Source organism: Tachysurus fulvidraco, chromosome 22 (assembly GCF_022655615.1).
Source record: "Tachysurus fulvidraco isolate hzauxx_2018 chromosome 22, HZAU_PFXX_2.0, whole genome shotgun sequence".
Taxonomy (NCBI): domain Eukaryota; kingdom Metazoa; phylum Chordata; class Actinopteri; order Siluriformes; family Bagridae; genus Tachysurus; species Tachysurus fulvidraco.
Genome location: NC_062539.1, coordinates 1,789,388 through 1,812,290, shown reverse-complemented (window position 1 = coordinate 1,812,290; position 22,903 = coordinate 1,789,388). Strand labels below are relative to the sequence as shown.

Here is a 22,903-nt window from a genome sequence, read left to right as displayed (position 1 = left end):
TTTTCCATTCTTTATTAATCCCTGATTTAGTGACAATAGCTAAGATAGCTTGATAATGAAAGCTACATTTAATGATTTAATCTCCACAGCAATAGCCTTTTGACTCTAGCTATGTTTGCTAACAAGCTAGCTTAGCAATGTTAAATAAACAAAATTAAATGAAATAAAAGCTTATTGACTTGACTGAATTAGAGACTAACCAAACAAAACCAAACTTGGGCTATTATACTGTGTGAAATACCCAAGATTACTTGCAAGACAGCTAGATTACAGTTAGATTAATGTTAGATTGTTGTTTGCAACTTGGTGCTGTTTCTGTAGGGAGAAGTTTCTTTTACGTTGATGGAAGGAGTCTTCAGTGTCAGCGCTTTGTAACCGTGGAAAAGTGGAAAATATTTGTTCGGTTAGGTTTACACAAACATTTATACACGATTCAGAACATTGCATCTCTGGATTTAAATTTGTTTACTAATCTCTTGATGGGGGGGCACGGTGGCTTAGTGGTTAGCACGTTTGCCTCACACCTCCAGGGTTGGGGGTTCGATTCCCGCCTCCGCCTTGTGTGTGTGGAGTTGGCATGTTCTCCCCGTGCCTCGGGGGTTTCCTCCGGGTACTCCGGTTTCCTCCCCCGGTCCAAAGACATGCATGGTAGGTTGATTGGCATCTCTGGAAAATTGTCCGTAGTGTGTGTGTGTGTGAATGAGAGTGTGTGTGTGCCCTGTAATGGGTTGGCACTCCGTCCAGGGTGTATCCTGCCTCGATGCCCGATGACGCCTGAGATATGCACAGGCTCCCCGTGACCCGAGAAGTTCGGATAAGCGGTAGAAAATGAATGAATGAATAATCTCTTGATCCATGGTTCAGAAACACAGGCTCAAGACAAGATCTAGGCTAATCACTCCTAAGAATTATTATTAAAATATTATTAAAAATATTTCTACTGGTATAAAAGTGATTTAAAACAACTTTTTCCTTTAGTCTTTACCTTGAGCATTCATTTCATGCTCCCGGCTGTCTGTGCACATCACCTTTTATGGAGTTTTGTGGGTGTCGCTATATGCAAATGAGCTGTGTCAGGAACAGATTCACACTTTACAACTAATCAATAACATTTTACACTGTTTAGCAAGAACAACATGTGAGGCTGAGACAAGTACAAATACTGATCTGAAAAAAATACTGAGTGAAAATTTAAGCGAAAGTTGAAAATTATCTCAGGATGCTTCTCGAGTCTGGAAGAGAAAGCGCTGAGCTCCAATGTTCATCATGTTAGGAGTTTATCAGGCTAAAAAGGGAATGAATACCTCGTTATGCTGACTAAAGCAGAATAAAGGCAGGAACTGGGGGCTTTTGTACTGAGGGTCACCAGGGTCAGTGTGGGGCCTGAGAGGAAACAAAGAAAAAACAAAAAGAGTGAAAAATGTTACGCTTTCCTGCATTTCATTGCTATCTTTATACACAAAAAAACGACAGAACGGTCTTACCAGATCACAGATAAATGTCAGAGAGAAATGAAAGCATTTCTTTTTTAAAACAGCACACGTTTAACTTATCGCAAAAGTTACTGTAAGGAAGCCTCTGCTCCAGCAGTGCTAACAGACTTATATTTAAAACTTTTTATTACTTTCTGATTTGAAGATATTTTGCCAACAAATTCGATTGTCCACAAACATTTTTTTTCTTTTCAAAATATATTTTATTTCATCACAAAATACTTCTGTAACCAATCACAAGTCTGAGTATAAAAAGGAATTAGCATAAATACTTTTTGCTGTGAATAATATGCAATAATTTAAGGACTAGAAAAATGAGTGATTACCTCACACAAAAAAATAACTCTGAATCCATCACATTTTTAAAAATATATATCCAGGTATAAATAGTTCACAATAATACCATTAATAATAATAATAATAATAATAATAATAATAATAATAATAATCTGTATATAACACAAACATTAAGATTTCTGAGATAATGATCAGTGTAGCGGCTCCGGCGGCCTCGTCCTGAATCCACACTTCCTACACAGAAATCCTTTACGAGCGAGTCTCACTGCTCAGCACAGTCGCTTCATGATTTTTTTTTCCCTCTCCAGCTCCGTGTCCTCCCTTTCTCCGAAAGCAAAAATAAAAACCAGCTGAGTCATCTTGACATGGGTTACTGGAGAAAAACACTCCTCCTCCTCCATGAGAGCAGGCTGAGATCGAGTTCCAAGATCGGCCGTACTCAGGAGTTTTATAACGTTTTGTTATTTTTTGAAGTATATTTTTTTATTGTTTTGTTCAGTTAAGGTTTTTTTTCCTCATCGTTCAGGGAGGTTGATCACGGGGACCCACTGGTCCATGCAGCGGCTCTCGTGACAGAAGCGATGTACTTTCCACAATGCCTGGTTCTTCCGTGAAGATGCACGTGGGCTCTGAGAAGGGGGGGAAAGAAAAAGGGTCAGATTTGTTAGCATAGGGTGGAAAAATATTGGCTCATAATAACTAAACGTGACGAGTTTTTGGCTAGATAGCTATAAAGATAACTTTATATTGTTATCTCTAAATGTTATAACTGTAAAATACAGACCTAAGAAATGTTCATGAACCATAATTAGGTTCATTATTTCTATTATTATTATTACTATACATTATAGGTTTTAATTATTTTATCTACTTTCCTTTTTAAGGTAATAAATGCAAATTAGACTCTAGACCTGAGACTTCATGGCTGTTGGAGACAATTATTTGCATGAGAGCCAGAAAGCAGGCCAAGGGCGAGCAACTGCCAGACTGACAAGTCGAGTCGGAAAGCTTTCTTACGCTCACGGACGTCACTCATTTGTTTCATTCAATCGGTGACTAATTTGCATTTTAGTTCAAACAGATCCACTGCTATCTTGTTATATTCGTGTTAAGGTTGAGTATGTGTTCTGTGGATACGTACGGTGACTAGGATGCAATGCAGGTCCATTTGCTCGCCTCCTTGTTTCTCGGGTCCTCCCAAGATCTTGGCGAGGCGCCTGGTGTTGTTCACACGCAGTATGTTGATGTCATTCTCGCAGCAGAAGGCCTGGATGAGAGTAAAGTGGATCTGCAAGGCCACATCCTTCACGTCCTCGTCGTCTGTGGCCAGGACGCACAGCACCACATTATCCGGGTCTCTGAAAATCCAAAGCATTGGCGTTAGACTCATGCAGCCATGTTGCATGTGGTTTGATGTGAAAGGTGTTTGTGAGTTTAGTGCACAGGTGATTCTTACACATTCAGTGCCTTCGCAGATTCATAAACTCCGACTGTAACCCGACCTTGGCGTAAGGCAGAAGCGAGGACTTCCTCGAGGGCTTTGGAGACTGAATCCATCCTGAATGAAAGAAAAGACAGAAACATGTTAGGAATTTTTGTAACCAGGGTACAGACCAGATATAAAATACAGACGTTGCTTCACTCTTGCATGATTGTTTACTTTTAAATATAATATAAAAAAGTGCATGCAAAAAAATAGATAAAACAAAACAAAACAAAACAAAAACAAAACGCATTTGCAGAACGTTTAATACTTTTCAGTATTGTGTAAGCTTGGGAGCGCTCGAGCTCAGTCACGTGACTTAGCAGCTGTCACGAGCGGCTAACGTCTTTCCAGCTAATATTTTACCACAGAACATTTTACCACAGAATTGTGCGATAATTCAGCCCAAAAACGTACCTTTCGACAGAACTATAATCTCCATTCAGCTCTTCAAAGGTCATGTTGTTTGTCAAGAAATCCAGTACGAATGAAAAGGAAAAAAAAAGCTGTATATTTTCACGCTAATACACGCAGCTTCTCTGCACAGAGTCTCCAGTCGCTCTGGTCCCTTTCTCACTGTCACCCGGTGCCTCAGGCAGCACTCACGCGCTAAAATTATCATACCGTTTCTGATTGGTCGTATTCTAATTAGCCGGAACAAACATTTCGACTCGATTGGCTGTTGCTCAAGAACTCACAGGCGTGATCCTTAAAACACCAGCGAGGGTCTGTTACGCACACGCTGATTGGACATATGCTAATTAGATGGGCGAAACTTACTTCTCAAAGGCGTCTGATTGGTTTGTCTTCCTTTAAGAGGCGGGATCTGTATCCAGCCGGTGACGACACGTGGCTTTTGAAGGTGAAAATCTTTGCCCTGACATGTCTGAGGTTTATTTGTGTGATATGATCAGTGATGTGTTATAAAACACAGGTCTTAATATGTAATGAACACGTTATACAAAAAAACTAACAGTATATATATATATACACACACACACACACACACACACACATCTGTACATATAGCACTAAACTAGCTTTTTGTTCTGACTAGATATGCATGAATATATAGAACTATATGCATATATAACAAATACCTTATAAAGTGTTATTACATTATTTCGACATTATTTATTACATTATATCGTCCTGATACTAAGCTATAATTAGACACACACAGTTGTATTCAAAAGTTTAGAAACCCCTGACAATGTCCATGATTTTCATTTATATATAATTGGGTGATTGGATCAGCAATTTTATTTGGATCTATCAAATAACCGAAGGACGGAGTAATATTTCAGTAATGAAATGAGGTTTAACGGATTAACAGGAAATGCGCAATAGGCATCAAAACTAAATTAGACAGGTGCATAAATTTGGGCAAAAATCACATCAATATTTAGTAGAGCCTCCTTTAGCAGGAATAACAGCCTCTAGATGCTTCCTATAGCCTGTAATGAGTGTCTGGATTCTGGATGAATGTATTTTGGACCATTCCTCCTTACAAAACATCTCCAGTTCAGTTAGGTTTGATGGTTGCCGAGCACGGACAGCCCGCTTCAAATCACCCCACAGATGTTCAGTGATATTCAGGTCTGGGATGGCCATTCTAGAACATTGTACTTGTTCCTCTGTATAAATGCCAGATTTTAAGCAGTGTTTTAGGTCGTTGTCTTGTTGAAATATCCAGCCCCGGCGTAACTTCAACTTTGTAACTGATTCCTCAACATCATTCTCAAGAATCTGCTGATATTGAGTTGAATCCATGCGACCCTCAACTTTAACCAGATTCCCAGTACCAGCACTGGCCAGACAGCCCCACAGCATGATAGAACCTCCACCAAATTTTACTGGGTAGCAAGTGTTTGTGTTCCTTTTCCAGCATGCATAATGCCCCTTGTTACTCACTCTTTGTTATATTACTCCACAGCACCTTATTCCAAATGAAGCATGGATTTTTGTAAAAATTCAGTAAAAATCAATCATCGTGTAGAAGTTTCATATACATTGTTTGTAAAGAGTCCATAAGTGATGTATAGGACCTTCGAAAAGGCCTACAATTTTGTTTGCATGTTTTCTGACCCCATTACGATTATGTATGATTTGTCTTTCCAGAAGTCACATGCTTCAACAGATCTGGATGACTTCATGATGTTTTGTAAGATGTAGATTCCCCTTTAGGAAATTTCTTCGGTCTGTTTTCTATAAAACAGTGACACCATGTGGCTGGACACGTCCACAAACTCTTACATCTTTCAGCATAAACGTGGAAATAATTTTCCCTGATGTTTAACCTGTATGATTCTATAACAAAAAGCCAACAAATATAAGAAATAAGTTATAAATAAACTATGCTTTTGTTGACAAAACTGTCTAAGTTACAAGACACTTTTTGTATTGTCTTGTAACTTAATGTCTGCACTGTTTTTTGTCCTGCACTGTCTTTTGTCCTGCACTGTCTTGCTTGTCTTGTCCTGCACTGTTTGCACCAGGTTGCACAGTTGCACTTTATGTGGCTAAGACTACTTACTTGTCCTTAGCCCTGTCTTTGTTTTATGTAGCACCTTGATCCTGGAGAAACGTTGTCTCATTTCACTGTGTACTGCAACAGCTATATATGGTTAAAATGACAATAAAAAGCTTCTTGACTTGACTTGACTATACAGCTATAACATCACTTTTAATATTAAGATATTCAGATATAGAAATTATAAATGTATAAACAGATAAATGCACATGTTTACATGATAACACAAGTAGTGTTTATATGGTGAGTTTAGACACAAGAATTTATAATAGTTCTTATTTTCAGAATTTTCAGATGCCTGTTTACAACAGCGATGTCACACAATTCTAATTTTAACATCATATTGTTTATCCCTGTGAATAAAAGGGAATTTCCAAAGATTCACTGCAAATCAACTCATCATTGTGCCGTGAACTGAAAAGCAATAAGCAGATTACTGCAGGAACACTGGCCCTGTTGCTGTTTACCACCTCTTTACCACACCCTTATCAACTTCCTCTTAAAGTAATTCCTGTTGATATCTGAAAATCAAACTCCTCCCTGAACACATTAAAACATGGTTAGAGTGAAACATATTCGATGGGTTTATAGTTTCTGGTTCTGATTTGCCTGGCTGCAGTGACGTAACAAAAAGTCAGAACCGTTCCTGTTTTCTTTTTGTATATTTTTACAGAACATATTTTATGTTATTTCATGTATATACGATGACACCCAACTAGGGTTTAAATGCATGCTATTGTACATTATGAAAAAAGATAAAAGCATTGGACTAAAAAATTCATCCATGACAATGGACATTGGGTTTAATCAGTAAGAACATAGGAAATATATGCTATCCACTCAAAGTGTTTTTTTTTCTTCTGTTAAACGAATGTAATTTCTTTTTTGACATTCAAAACCCACATAGGAGATTGTGTAAACATGTAAATATGTAAAGAAGTGTTTACATTTAGGATTTACTCCATTAGAGGTCCTGAAACTTTAGTTTCTCATATATTTACTAGCTCTTTTAAGTAATAAAATTTTCTACTTTCTGCTTTTCCTGTTAGGGGTCCGAATCATCTGTTTCCACCTAACTCTATCCTCTAATTACCTTCATGTCCTCATTTAACACATCCATATATCTCCTTTTTTTCTTCCTCTTGTCCTCTGACCTGGCAGCTCCATCTCCAACATCCTTCTACAGATATAACCATCTCCCTCCTCTGTACATGTCCAAACCATCTCAATCTAGTCTCTCTGTCCTTGTCCCCAAAACAGCCAACCTGAGCCGTCCCACTCCTAAAGAGAACCTCAACATCCTCATCTCTGCTACCTCCGTCTTAGGTCTTTTCCTCACTGAATATCACTAATAAAACTAATCTTTAGAAAGAGAATCTTTTATACAGAGTTTTGATATGATATTGTAGGAAGGGCGCATGTCCACGTTTGCTCAAAGTCATATTTGTATTTCTGTTTTATTGGTGTATTGTTTTAGTAGTCGATATCTTGTGAGTTTCGCCTCTTTGGATCGTATATTTATTGTAAAAGAATGAAACTGCAGTATTGTGTTTAGACACCAGGCGGCGACAGAGATCCATTAAATACCACTTTGCATCTGAATACAAATTTGCATCTGAATTCATCCCAAAGAGCTTATTTTTGTAACCTGGAGCACGTGTGAAATAACAGATAGAAAAAAAGCTATTAATCAAAAACTGTTGAAGAACTGAAGCTGATTTTCTTCAGTTTTTCTTGATCTATTTGCATGTAAAGAGTGGTAAGAGTAATCAGAGTAATCAAAAAGTGAGTAATCAGAAAGTGATGTGATTAAATGTCTTTAGGTAAATAAACTCGATCTGTCTTGCAAACGCGACCTTTTCTTTTATTTAACTTTTCTTTTTTCTAAAAGCAGAAAAAACCCACAAACAATAACATTTTTCGATGCTGAAAAACATCATCATCTCTTCATATGACATCAGCACGTTAAATGTTCAATATTACTATTTCGATTCAGGCTTACTTACAATTATATATAAGATAAACGATATATATATCACACTGACTGCACTTTTTATCCAAATCACTTTTACTCCTGTTTTATTCTTTTTAACATATTTTAAACTGTTTTTATTAAAATCACATTTATTTTCTTTGTTATTTGTTTTTGTTCTGATTTTATCGTGTTTCTTATTTTTCATATATATTTCTTTTTCTCTTTTATAAACTGTTTTCTAATTTCTATGTAAAGCACTTTGAATAACCTGTGTATGAAATGTGCTATACAAATAAACTTGCCTTGCCTATATATATATATATATACTCACACCAAATTCATTGCATATAAATATTTAATATTTAATACTGGTGCTGTGTTTTATTTTATGAAATCATATCAGGCTGTAAAGGTACTCTAGTTCTTTTTTTTTTTTAGATATTATTATTATTATTATTATTATTATTATTATTATTATTATTATTATTATTATTATTATTATTATTATTATTATTATTAGTAGTAGTAGTAGTAGTAGTAGTAGTACTATTATTATTATTATTTTGTTCTTCTTCTTCTTCTTCTTCTTCTTTTATTATTATTATTATTATTATTATTATTATTATTATTATTATTATTATTGTTGTTGTTGTTGTTGTTGTTGTTGTTGTTACTATAATGATAATAATAAATATTATTATTACAGTATTATCTGGGGAAACATTTTACAGCATTCAGCTTTCATTTCCGTTATAAAGTTGCTTGCATTTTGTTTGTTTAGTTTTATACAGAGATTTAATCTTCATTGATAAACATAAACTACAGAGAGTGAATTGACAGTTGGCCATAAATCTGTCAAACACTTTTGAAGGTTGTGTGATGATCAGTAGGTTAATACAGTCCTATGATGCTCTGAGTCTGATGTCCATTCGTGCGACGGCTGACAAATGTGCCAAGTGCTAAAGGATGCCAGCAAAAATACGTCTCCTTAATGGACCAATTGCTCAATTAAGTGGCTGATTTGTTTCGTGCCGCACTCTTTAATATGGAGAGAGTCATATTTCCTCCTAGATTAGTATAGATACTGGCTGACAGACTGCACTGCTCAAGGTATTTGGCCGGCATAATTCATTCATAATGCCACAATGCAGCCCATCTATCATCTCATTTTTTCCCTGCCACTTTCTCTCCCTCTCCAATTCACTTCCAGGCTCCTGGCTCTTTATCGAGGGGGGTTCTTTCGTGTGTGTGTGTGTGTGTGTGTGTGTTTGGGTGTGTGAGTGTGCATTTGGTTGTGTGTGTGTGTGAGTGTGCGTGTGTTTGTGTGTGTGAGTGTGTGTGTGTGTGTGTGGGGATGCAGGACAAGGTTGGGACGTCGACAGCTTTTTTTTTCGTCCACTGATGTATTAGGCAGCATATGCAAGCGATGAATTACCCGGCGAAGGGAGTCAATTATCCAGTCGGGGAAAAAAAACGGGACCGGTGGCCCTTTGCTTGGCCCTAGGGCCACTTTTTCCATTTGAAGGCATGATTTTTGAAGAGGGGGTAACGGAGTGGTGGTAGTGGGGGCATGTATAAAGGAAAGGGAAGCACAAGAGGAAGAGAGGGATGAAGATTACAGAGGGGACGTGATGGGTCTCAGATCCTCTCTTTAGCTCATTTTGTGTCATTTCTTTTTTTCAAGGTTTTTTTTTGAAGGAGATTTGGAACATTTAAAAAAAAAAAAAAGCAGCCCTTTTTTTCACCCTCTCCTCTCATTTGTCCTGCTTCGCATCAAACCCTGCCCCTGGTTTGACTATTAGAAGTGGAGGTCAATAGGGATATGAGAACTGCCACACATGTTCACACGTCCCAAACCACCGAGCCTTGTCACGTTTCCCCCCTGATTTCACCCCCGGCGGAGGAGGAGGAGGAGGAGGAGGGACGATGAAGAGATGCTGAACGCTTGCCAGAACAAGCTGACTGACATGGTGACACTTAGGGAAATGAGGTCATTAGCTCGAATTACGGGGGGTTTGATGGCTCAGTAATGGGTTTTAATGATGGAATTTAGCACGCACAGCCACCAGGGACACGCGCCCAACACACGTGGACAGGTCGTTTAATAAAGAGACTTTCACAGCAGAATAAGGATTGAGTCTAAAAGAGTCTAAAAATATCAAATCCAGAGACTTACCTGCACTTTGGCAGAACCGTTTTTTTTTTTCTTTCCCGTCCTTCAGCTTCCTGAAAACTGACAAACCACTTGAGTCCAAAACCACACGCTGTTTTTCTCCTCCTTCTCCTCAAATCCTACAATTTGTCACAGGTACTATATATTAATATCAATGCACTCGTTCTCAAAGGTCATGTTTCTATAGTAATGGGGCGCAAGAAAATGTGTCATGTTTAATTGTAATCGATTTGATGAAGTTTGTAACGTGGATGGAAGGAGTCTCCAGCGTCAGTGTCGCTAAACAGTAACTCTAGAACTTAAAAAAGAAAGACTGGAGAAGGAATTAGAAGTTAAAGTTAAACAGGAATAAACTATATACAAATATACATATAATAGATAAATACAGGTTTAATACCTTTAATATGCTAACACTGGTAAATTACTGTGGTACAAGAAGAATAAACCACTCGGGGACGTTCTGGTGGAGGAATTTCACAGTGGTAACAGGAACTCATCTTCATCACAGCACTGTAGCACTGATTATTTTACTTTACCAGAACATTCTTTCATTCATTCATTCATTCATTCATTCATTCATTTTCTACCGCTTATCCGAACTTCTCAGGTCACGGGGAGCCTGTGCCTATCTCAGGCGTCATCGGGCATCGAGGCAGGATACACCCTGGACGGAGTGCCAACCCATCACAGGGCACACACACACTCTCATTCACTCACACACTCACACACACTCTCATTCACACACACACACACTCTCATTCACACACACACACACACACACACACACACACACACACTACGGACAATTTTCCAGAGATGCCAAACAACCTACCATGCATGTCTTTGGACCGGGGGAGGAAACCGGAGTACCCGGAGGGAACCCCCGAGGCACAGGGAGAACATGCAAACTCCACACACACAAGGCAGAGGTGGGAATCGAACCCCCAACCCTGGAGGTGTGAGGTGAACGTGCTAATGACTAAGCCACCGTGTCCCCCTTTTACCAAAACAATATATAATATATAAAGAACACATGATAAATAATTAAGCTGCACAAATCACGTAGTACATAGAGACAATGCTAGCTAGAACTTATTGTCGAACAGGTGATCCAGGGTTAGAGGTCACATTTATTATACATTATCAATTTTAATACGTTACGTCTAGAAAACACCAAAAGTTACAAAGATCTGTATTACTGAATTTCTAAGCCTTTCTTTTCATTATCTATGAAACTGAGGTTTTCCTATAACATGTTGTTAAGAACATTTTTTTCCTACGTATTTCTATTCATATTTCATTCTACATACATTTTGTGTCGGTTCATGCTGTGGAAGAGAAATGGAAGGGTTCAAATATGAATGTGGAGGAAAAAAATGTATAAAATGTGAAATAAGAAAATACAAAGGCCTGATGTATCAAATCCAAAAATACTATATACGCATTAATTTTTGTTTCCTGCTTGGAATCAACTAAATGTTTAGAAAAATAAGAACAGTTTTTCAGGGTTATGTTTTCATCCTCAGATCAGGCGTTTAAAAGCACATGGTTGGCAGATGTACCACACGACACGCTACAAATAAAAACAAAAGAGAAATAAAGAAGATTTAACTAGCTGGTATCAGTCCACGCAAGGATTCTGTAGAGCTCCTGCTCTATATGATGCACTTAACATCAGTTTGTGAGCTTTTTAAACTTCCAGAAGAACTGCGCCTGAATCGTTCTACAGCCGTGGTGAGGCCCAGCATGCTAAAACGCTAGGCTAGTCTAGCTCTCAAAGAACCGTGTGAGCTTCTCTGAGGGAACAACCGGACTCTGAGCTGGATATAAGGAGCAGATCCAGTGCTAAGCCACGAAGAGCGGAGTATGTAATGGCTCGTTGAGCTGCTGAGGCCAGGCCCGCGGCTTCAGCGACCATATTTCAGCGTGTATCGATCAGGCACTGCCGAAACGCCACCGGGCCTTCCTCCCCTCCGTCCTTGATCCTGTAAAGTAATAACCGTACGCGTGTCATGGAGGTAATTATCATTGATCTGCTGGAGAAAAAATGACAAATTTTGCTGTCGTACTCTGGCATGATTCATTCCCGTGTCGGTGAACAGTGAAAGTACTGAGAAGAACTGGGTTTGTTCTATTAGTACACATAATCTTTATAACTTTTATCTGCGATGTGAGTTACACACATCGCATCAATACATCATGTTTGGTAAGACAAATGTGGGACAGACGTGTAGACATGTGCCAGGAGGTTGTTAGTTTAAATCCCGGTTTGAACTTCATCCATTCACTTTGCCTCAGCTATCGAATGACATACGGACGATTTTATATGAAAAACAAAACAAGAAACGTACTATTTATTATGCAAGTTTAGTGAGTGTGGAAAAACGTTCGTATTCTGAGGTAAACGTACGTATAAAAAACTCCCTAACGTGAGCCGTGACTCGATGGGACGATCATCGCAGACTTACCGCCATTTTATTGACAAATTCTTCAGTCACGTTTAAATCACTTATTATCTATAAGAATCTCACACAGATTTAATGAACAGTCTGTGATTTCTTCTTTGAAAGACAAAAGTAATGACACCCTTTAACAGCTTGAAGTATGTGTACCGCAGTGTGTTTAGGAGGCGCTCTTTCACCATCGAATCCGTATTTTGTCATTTTCTTTGTGGTTTATGAAGTCGTGCAGGTTTTTCTCTGGGTAGTTTGTAGTTATCAAGACGTCCATGAGCACAAATAAAATCAGCAAACCTTTTAGAAGCTTTAAACATTTTCGTTCGGTTCGACGAAGAAATTACGAAGACGTTTACAAATTTACTAATCGGTGAATAAATGATGCGGCTTCTGAAGGATACCTGGTGCCAGAGTTAGCGAACATTGACCATGATGATAATTATAAGACGGTATTATTGCCGGCGTTGTGTATTATATTACATCAAGATACATTTTGATATATTTTTGTCCATTACTTGTTACAATGTGCTGTAGGTGACAACCGTAAAACTTGCTATTATTGTTTGTTTACCTTATAAAGAAAGAACCTTCATGACACTGAGTAGCAAAAATAAATAAATATTAATAATAAAAAAAAAATTCCAAATCCAAACCAAACCAAACAACAAGAACCAACTTTGTAGTCTTGACTGGCAGCCTCTCTTCGGCCGAGTCTGCTAAAAAAGTTATGATCCTACTTAGCCGGCAGTCCCCACCGGCAACGACGGAGCAGAAAGCAGCGAGCACGTCAGATGGTAACAAATGAGCGGGACAAGGCAAAGGGCTGTGAGATTGCCACATTCATCATGATGGCGTCGAGGGCTCGTAGCGCTTACTGCCGGGTTTGTGCGGACAGGCTAAGCCTCGGATCCTGGGATCCTACAGAACTTCCTTTTGATTAGAAGTGATGTGCTTTTGTGCTTCATATGGCTCGAAGGAAGCATTTTGACTTCAGTTCTATAAAAATCTCATGTTTTTGCTGTCATCAGGATTCTAGAAGTTAATAGACCCTTATCAAATATTAGTACAATTCTCTAATCATCCTCTAGGTGATACGATCTATAAAAAGCTCTTAACATAACACCCCCCCCCCTTTCCGTCTTCCTTCTCTTTGAGTTTTGATAGATGACTGATTGCCTGCCGGTACAGAAAGATTTATTAGTGTTTATCCAGCACTCGGTGGTCACCTGCGGCTTAGAGACCAGGGCCCGCTGCGTCAAACACACCACACACTCGATATGTGTGCTCGTTTCAAGACTCTCATCCATTATATTCTTATATACACACAAACACACACACAACACAGAGTGTGTACAGTATGCATCGGTATGTGTGTGTGCAGTATATATATTTATATTTTTATATTTTCCTTTCCTCGATTTCATCTCACTGGTTCAGATCCCCGAAGCCCATCGCCAGTCGATGGAGGAATAAACCGAGGGAAAAACCTGATAGAGGTGACTCTTCACGCTCAGACCGAACGGAGCGACCCGCAGATCTCCACCATAAATTGTGATTATGGGCTAAGTGGGGTGAGCGGATGCAGGAATTCTTCGGCAGGATATTAGTTTGACACGGACACACTCCGGGGACCGCACGGCAGCATCCAGGAAGTCTAAAGGACATTAAAGTCAGTCAGGACGCAATTAATTCCTGGCTTCAGATGTAAAACGTGAAAATCGTCTTTCATGCCACCTTTAAAAGGGTTTGTGTGTGAAATTTCAAAAAGTTTGGTCAGAATCAAACCAGACTGGATTTTTTTTGGCTAGAAACTGACACAGTGTTAGTTTTCTTCCTAGTCATCATAGAAATGAGGCAAACCGCATCAACACTGTGGTTGTGATGTAAACGTCGGCACTTCGTCTTCTTTCTTCTTTTTTCCCCTTAATTAAATTGTTTGAACAAAACTTACCACTTTAAAATGATACTAGATATGAATTGACATCGTGCTGAACTAGCCGTGCCGAGACGTGAGGATAAGATGTAACGACGATCATTTTTGTTTGATAAAATATTTCAGGAATTAATGCTAACTGATTTGTGTTTGCAAAAAGAGTGCAAGTCAAAGAAATTGGCATTTGCCCTGATATTGCTCAAGCAGTGCTCTCACTCACTCACTCACTCATTTCCTACCACTTATCCGAACGTCTCGGGTCACGGGGAGCCTGTGCCTATCTCAGGCGTCATCGGGCATCGAGGCAGGATACACCCTGGACGGAGTGCCAACCCATCACAGGGCACACACACACTCTCATTCACTCACACACTCACACACTACAGACAATTTTCCAGAAATGCCAATCAACCTACCATGCATGTCTTTGGACCGGGGGAGGAAACCGGAGTACCCGGAGGAAACCCCCGAGGCACGGGGAGAACATGCAAACTCCACACACACGAGGCGGAGGCGGGAATCGAATGCTAACAATGTTATTTTTTTACAAATATTTTACCAATACTTTTCATGTTTCCTGATGATTGCTAAAAGGTCATACATTAACACTCGTCACAAATCTGTTCGCTAAACAAAAAATGATGCTAGTTGTTAAAAAAAACCAAAACGGTACATGTCACGCTGTCCAGCTTCTCCTCGCGTCTCGGTGCGGCTAGTTCACACGTATATGAATGGACTCATAGCTAAAGTGAGTATATGACTACAATGTCTACTTTTGACGTGTTTCACACCACATGCGAGCGCTACATTGAGAGATGTATATTAGCCTTTGGTCATGGGAGCTGACGGTGTCCATTAGTGATGACACGTGTGGACTCAGGGATGCTCATCCTGGTCGCTGTATATCATTGCGCTTCCTGTAACCTTTCCTGTGTGAGAGATAGAGAGATAGTGAGAGTGCGGAAGCGGAGAGGATGGAAGGAGATGGTGAGAAAGACAGGCAATCATTTCTCTCGTTGAGGGCAGCGGAGCGAGGAGGCGTGTAGATGAAACCCCATTTTCCTCTGATTAAGTCCTCCAAAAATATTCCATTTGTCAGTGCCAGCGCCGGTGATGGCGGCCCCGTGCAGCCAGCCGAGTGTGTCTGTTGACTATGTAGCGCTGCCGATTTACATCGGTCACTGACAACATCATCTACTCACTAATGTCCTCCTTCACTCTTCTCTAAACCCCCCCTCTTCGTCAGCCCACCTGTCTCTCTCTCCCTCTTTCAATATCTTTCTCCCTGCGTGTGTTTATCCTGTTGTCTGTCTCTCATTCTCTCTCTGTAAGTCACTCTTAGTTTCTCTCTCTCTCTCTCTCTCTCTCTCTCTCTCTCTCTCTCTCTCTCTCTCTCTCTCTCTCTCCTCTGTCCCACTGTCCCATCTCTTTCCCATTGTCCTGGTGTAACTCTCTGCCTCTCTCTCTTTGCTCCCCTCTCTCTTTCTCTCTGTCCTGTCATCTCTTGCTCCCTCTCTCTCTCTCTATCCTGTTTCTCTAAGTCTCTCTCTGTACGTTTGTCCTCCGGTCTCTTGCTGTCTCTGTCTCTTTTTCTCTTTCTTTCTGTCTGCTTCTCCCTCTGTCACTTTTCTTCCCTCAGTGTTTCAGCCTATTTTATCTTGATCTGCTCTCATTGCAAAAAAAAAAAAAAAAAAAAAAAACACCTAAAAAAGACCTCGTCTCTGTCATAGGCGCGCTCAATGTCATCAATTTCAATTTCCAATCTCCTCTCGTCTTTTTCCCCCGTCTCCTCACTACCAACCTTAGCCACTCTCTCCTGCCCTGCTTTCTCTCAGGGAATTTTTTTTCTCCCTTTTTTTTTATATTTCTCTCCACCCAAAGCCTCCTGGCCCTCACCGTCGTTCTCCTCTCTACACATATTACCCATTACCTAGGCCTGTGCTTTCTTAGGCTTTGTGAAATAGAATGCAATTTCGTCCCTCGCCTGCCTCGTGATGAGACCCAAATGAAAGATCATTAATATTTTGGGTTTTTTGTTCTTTTAAAAAAGAAATGCACACACAATTGCTTTCTCACATATCAATATAACGGTGTGTCTGTGTGTGTGTGTGTGTGTGTGTGTGTGTGTGTGTGTGTGTGTGTGTGTGTGTGTGTGTGTGTGTGTGTGTGTGTGTTTGGGGACAGTTTTTTTCCCCCCACCGTCATGAGGCCTGTGCCCCGTCTTCCACCTTCAGCTGGCTAATGATGAACACAGCGGCTTGCAGATAAAACAACACAACGTTTCCTTTGGTGTGTGGAGGGGCAGAATATGTGTATGAGGGATAGGAGGGGTAAGAGGGGTATTTGAGGGAGTTTGAGAAATGTATGTGGGGTAGGAGGTGTGTAAGAGGGAGTAGGACAGGTGTATGAGGGAGTAGAAGGGTATGGGGGGGTGTATGGGGGATAGGAGAGGTGTATGGAGGGGTAGGAGAGGTGTATGGAGGGGTAGAAGAGGTGTATGGAGGGGTAGGAGATGTGTTTGAGGGTATGAGAAGTGTATGGGGGAGTAGAAGGGAAGTAGGAGTCGGACAGGTGTTTGAGAAATGTATGTGGGGTAGGAGGTGTGTAAGAGGGAGTAGGACAGGTGTCAGAGTCGCAGGGTAAGGGGTATTGCTAGGTCGCGTGTATGGAGGGGTAATGATACGTATGTTTGATCGTAGATTTTGTAATGGGTAATCTTACTATGTGTATATCGTAGAAGATGTTTCGCTAATTTGTCTATGCATAAAATGTGTCTGCTCGTATGGAGAGTGTGTATGGGTATGCTGTCTACATGTACTTTATTTTATTATCTTCTTTTCTCTTTTCTTATCTTTGTCTTTGGGTTTCTTCCTCTTTCCTTCTTCTTCGTTCCCTGTACTTCTTTTACTTGTCGCCTATTATACTTTGTCTTTTTTCTCTTCTCTAGTTTCCTTTCTTGTCTTCTCTGTTTTCTTTTCTTTTTCTCCTCTTTATTTAGTGTCTTCATGCTGTTCTTCTCCTTTTATGTATTACATCGCCTTTCTTCTTCTGTCTTCCCTCTCCCTCTTTTTTTTCTTCTTTTTTCTATTCCATCTATCTCCTTTTCTTCTTTCATTTTGTCTCGTCTCTCTCTTTTTCTTTTACGTTTTTGATATTTTCTTTTTACTTTCTTTTCTCCTCCGCCTTTTCTTCCTTCTTCTTGCCTTCTCTTTGTTCTCTTTTATTATTCTCTTTTTCTTATTTTCTCTTTTTCTCCTCAATTAGGCTCCTCTGTCTTGTTTCTTCTCTCTGTTTTGGTCTTTTTTATCTCTAATCTCTCTTTGTTCTTCTTCTCTCTTTGCTCTGTATCTGTCTTCTTCTTTTCTACTCTTTATTAGGAGGGGAGCGCGTCTATGGGGGGTTATTGTGGTCTGCGTTTCAATTTGTCAGGTCAGAAGACAGAGTGGCAACATTAGCAGGCCAGACGAACCAAACCAGGTCTCGCTCTGTCATTTGTAAGCGTGCAATGAACTGACAGCTTTATGAGGTGTCTCTTTTCTCTCTCTCTCTCCCTCTAAACACTCTCTCTGTTAACTGACAGACTGTCCGTCTGTGCTAAAGTGGTCTCGCTGCTCTGCAGTGCCACTTAACGCTGCTTTAAACCATTAAAAGTAACCGAGATGTAAAAATACGGAATACGAGGAGACGCTAACATTAGCTAAGTAAGCTAACCGGCTAGCTAGCTGCTGGAAAATTACTAGCTTAATAGAGTTTCAGTATTGGTGCCTGAGATTTTTTACCAGACAAATCAGCGAAAAAAATAATAACCACTGTTCATCGCTAACGTTAGCTAAGTAAACTAACCTGCTAGCAAACGCGCTCAAACTTGTAATGTTGCCATGGCAACTATAATTGTTTATCACATTTGACTTGCTGTTAAATAAATAACTTTTCTATGTCAGCATTCTTTTGTTATATAAACATCACGCTCACTCTAGCTTTTGTTTTTAATGTTATGCTCAGATTTCTTAGCTAGCCCTGTGCAATTAGATCATTCATTCATTCATCTTCTACCGCTTATCCGAACTTCTCGGGTCACGTGGAGTCTGTGCCTATCTCAGGCGTCATCGGGCATCGAGGCAGGATACACCCTGGACGGAGTGCCAACCCATCACAGGGCACACACACACACACTCTCATTCACTCACACACACACACTACGGACAATTTTCCAGAGATGCCAATCAACCTACCATGCATGTCTTTGGACCGGGGGAGGAAACCGGAGTACCCGGAGGAAACCCCCGAGGCACGGGGAGAACATGCAAACTCCACACACACAAGGCGGAGGCGGGAATCGAACCCCCGACCCTGGAGGTGTGAGGCGAACGTGCTAACCACTAAGCCACCATGCACCCCTGCGATTAGATTATTTCATGCTAATTTTTCTTTTTTTTTCCCGTTGGCCTTTTCATTCATACTCAGATCTTCTCAATGATCTTTCTTTTATTTTTTTCCGGATCATTTTGTGTCATGTAAATGAGATCATGCTAACTCATCCATGCTAGACACAATTGTGTTTTTCTATTATATTAAATTTAATTCATGTTTAAGTCTTTATTAGCACTGGTAGAGGGATGAAAAAATATGAACATGCTGCAAATGAAAAGGAGGAAGTGGGATGAAAAAAAAAAGAGAACATGATGCGGGGAGGAAAACGAGAGAGAACAGTTGTGAAATTTAATTTGGAAATCAATCAGTATTCATTAGCCCGTGAGGCATTTGCTCCTTCACTGGCTGGCAGTTTCTCTCTCTCTCTTTCTCTCTCTCCCTCTCTCTCTCCCTCTCTCTCTCTCTTTAACGAAACATTTTGCCACTCAGCATGGCACCTCTCGTACTCACTGCTCACCCAGGCATCGCCCACTTTCCTCGCCGCTCTGCTCCCTAACCAAACTTTACCCCCGCCGCCCTCATTAGCATGTTATTAGCATCTCATTTGCATAGCCGTTTCTTAGGAGAACTTTCCTCATCTTACTTTAATTGTTTTTTGTTCTTGACAGTAGAAGGAGAAAAATCAGGGCCCGAAGCAGCGTCGTCGAAAAGAAGAGAACGTTTACGGAGATCTGAAGAATGGAAATAATAAACTGGAATAACCAGAAATAAGAAATAATTTGCTATGAAAATAAGTTACTGTGGATGATGTTATATTATAAAACAGCAGTTCAAATTGCTTTAAGCGTTTTACTGTCTGTGAGTGGATCAAAGCCGTCAAATATCTATAAATAATAAACAAAAAAAATGACAAAATGTTTTCCTTTTTAAAACATGAATAAATAAATAAAAAACATTTAAAACTAAATAAACAATTGTGAAAATGATCAAAATGCTATTATAATGCTATTATAATGCTATAGTTGAACATAATATATTGGAATAAAAATGAAATCAGCTACTTATACTTAATAAGAATAAAATAAAAACAATTAGTAAACAATTATTAACTTCTTGTTAATTCTAAAAACGTCATTACAATTAATCAAAATAAAATAATGTAAACGACAACAACAACAACAACAACAATAATAATAATAATAAAGAAGTTAAAACATTTGTATTATTATTTATATTTTTATTAATATGATTCTTTTTTAATGTATATAACTATATATAAGGATACTCTATAAATTGTAATGCTACATGTCTACAGTGTTTTGCGGAGGTTTTTTTGGCATGCAGCCTAACAACACACACACACACACACACACACACACACACACGGTAATTAGCAGGCTGTCAGTAAGGAGGATGGGGTCATGCAGGCAATTAAGAGTGTGACAGCTGCAGGAGAGCTGGAGTGTAGTGCAGTGTGTGTGTGTGTGTGTGTGTGTGTGTGTGTGTGTGTGTGTGTGTGTGTGTGAGGCCTGACAGACTGAGGGCTCGCTCTTGCCGGGGTGTTCTCAGCCACACACACCCTCACACACCAGACAGTTCAGCACTGGAGGCTAATGTTGCTAACAAGCACACAAACACTTACAGGCAGTTTAGCATTGAATCAAGTCGAGTGTTGTTTTTATTTCAGCATGTTCACTGGAATGATGTCGTTCCTCCTGGATCATGGTGCCACACAAGCGTACACATGAGTAAATAATATGCAACTACACAGCATTGAGAGAGGAATAACACACATGACATTTATATGAATCTTATCATCTCAATCATTTTAACCATACAAATTAGGCCACGCCCCTATCACTAACCATAGGCCTGTGATTAAAGTAAACTTGGCAGCTCAGTGGTTAAGGTGTTGGGCTACTGATCGGTAGGTCATGGGTTTGAAACCCAGGTCCACCAAGCTGCCACTGCTGGGCCCCTGAGCAAGGCCCTTAACCCTCAGTTGTAAGTCACTCTGGATAAAGGTGTCTGCCAAATGCTGTAAATGTATCATTCTACTGCGTCGTCCAGTTGGTGGATTTTAGATTAAAAGATATGAGAAAAACCAGAACCTTGTTGTCGGCCATTTTTTGTTTGCAATGATGCTAATCTACGTGTCGTGTTCTAAGACATTTGAGCTCAAATCATGACCAGTAAACCCTCAGATGGAAAAAGTTTTCTCTATGTAGAAAAAACATGGACGCCTCGGCGTTCGTCTTTTGTTAGCAACAAGCTTGACGCTGACTGAGACAAGCGATGTGTATTTTTCCTAAACACACTTACATAACAAGTGCACAATATGTCGATTTAGCCAAAGCTAACAGGTTTGATACGTGATGTTGTGAGTGGCCGATTTGTTTTGACGTCGCTTGCTGAATTCGGGGTTGAGGAGGCCCGGGTTTCAACTGGTTTTTTTGATTCGTGGTACTTTTGTCATACAGCATCAGTAAAGACATCAGCACATCAAAAATAGTTTTGGATTTGGTTAAACTGTGGTGTTAAGTTACAGCTTAGCAGCATTTGAGATTGCTTATCAGTAAAGCATGTCACTAAAGCTATCAGGGATTCCCATTCGTGTGTTTCCCTGTGTGTGTGTGTGTGTGTGTGTGTGTGTGTGTGTGTGTGTGTGTGGTTTCATGCTGTGCAGTAATGTAGCAGTGATTTCCCAGTCATCGCATTCTGACAGACACTCATCCGAAACTCACAGCGAGAAGCCAATCTGCCACACGCTCCCAGAGACAGATACTCACGGAATAAATAATCAAATCACACCTTTTCCCGAAGACGTCTTCGTTCCAACTTCTGAGATTTTAAAACAATATTTTTTCTCTTTTTTTTAAAACTAAATTATGCTACGATAGAGTCATGAAGATGCCGTAATCCGTCAGCAATCGGAGCTTGTCAAAGGTGTGTGTGATAAGTTGACATTGACTGCACGCCTCGCTTTGACAGTGTCCCCTAAACTCTATTAAAAAAAAAAAAAAGCAATGCTTTGCTAGGTACACATTCGGCATGGTTCAGAGGGGAGCGCTTTTCAATCTCTTCTCTATCATTTTTGAATATCATTAGTGAAGAGCAGTCCATTTTCCATGCTTGCCAGAATCAAGTCCCAGAGAGAGTCGGGCGCGAGAGACAGAGAGGGGAAAAAAAAAGAAAATGGAGACTCAAAAAAGTCTGGTGATTTATCATCTTAGGCCCGAGCTGTGCATTGACATTAAGGGGCTGATGAGAAGAGCGTGTTGGCGGGATATTAACATCCTGTTATCATTTCAAATCTTTCACACACACACACACACACTCACACACGCTCGCACTGACACCGGCGGCCGTGACAGGCGGCGAGGCAGCGCACGCTCTCTCTCAATGACTGGGCTCGATCACCTGTGACAGTTTTGATTTGATGTCACTTTTCCCCCGTGCGCAGTTTGTCTGAGCGGTTAAGAGGTAATTGTGTGACATTAGCATGGAGGAAGCGGACGGAAGGGAAAGGAAGGAGGGAGAGGGAGACGGGGGAGACGTCGGGCTCTCGCTTTGTCTCGAAACACGGCACAACTCGGGGCAGCAGTTATAAATGGCCTCCATTTCCCAAACCGCTCCATTCTCCGTTGTGGAACGCAAGGGCCGCGGGGTAAAAAAAAAAAGAGGGGGGTGGTTTGTGGAGAACCAGACCTGAGAGAAAAGAGGCTCTTTTTCTCAAGGGGGAGGAACGGTGACATGGAGGAAACACACCTCAGGAAGTCTGGTATCAGTCAGGAAAGCGAACAGGCCCACTGTGAACATCCAGATATAAAGGTACCAAACTGTCACAGGTGTTCCGGTGCGAACGTCCATGTCTACCTGAACAGGTCCATGTAGTGCACCTTCAGACTGGAGACAACGTCCCATTATGTACCTCGATGTACTCCGTCATATACACACTTGTTCTTTTTTTAAAGGTAAATAATAATGTAGTAAAAGTTAACACTTCATGGTTATCATAGGTCTATTTTAGCAAATACATATAAACCAGGGATCTAGTAGAAATACCGCTGAAGTTAACATTCCCTAAACTCTCTACAGAACAAAATCGGGAACATTTAAAGGTTCTCCGGTGTCATCAGAAGCATTTCAGAGTCTAAACATGTTCTCTAGAACTTCTTTAGGAACTATT

The 22,903-nt window shown here is 40.2% G+C and overlaps 1 protein-coding gene across 1 annotated transcript; it reads right to left on the bottom strand.

Annotated features, from left to right (window-relative positions):
- Positions 1-2,304: 2,304 nt before the first annotated feature.
- Positions 2,305-3,854, bottom strand: gadd45aa (growth arrest and DNA-damage-inducible, alpha, a). Its single transcript, XM_027158187.2, has 4 exons — positions 3,691-3,854; positions 3,247-3,348; positions 2,932-3,148; positions 2,305-2,419 (listed from the first exon to the last, which is right to left on the bottom strand). The coding sequence occupies exons 1-4, from the start codon at positions 3,732-3,734 to the stop codon at positions 2,306-2,308; spliced, it is 477 nt and encodes a 158-aa protein (XP_027013988.1). The 5' UTR covers positions 3,735-3,854; the 3' UTR covers position 2,305.
- Between the last annotated feature and the right edge of the window lie 19,049 nt (positions 3,855-22,903).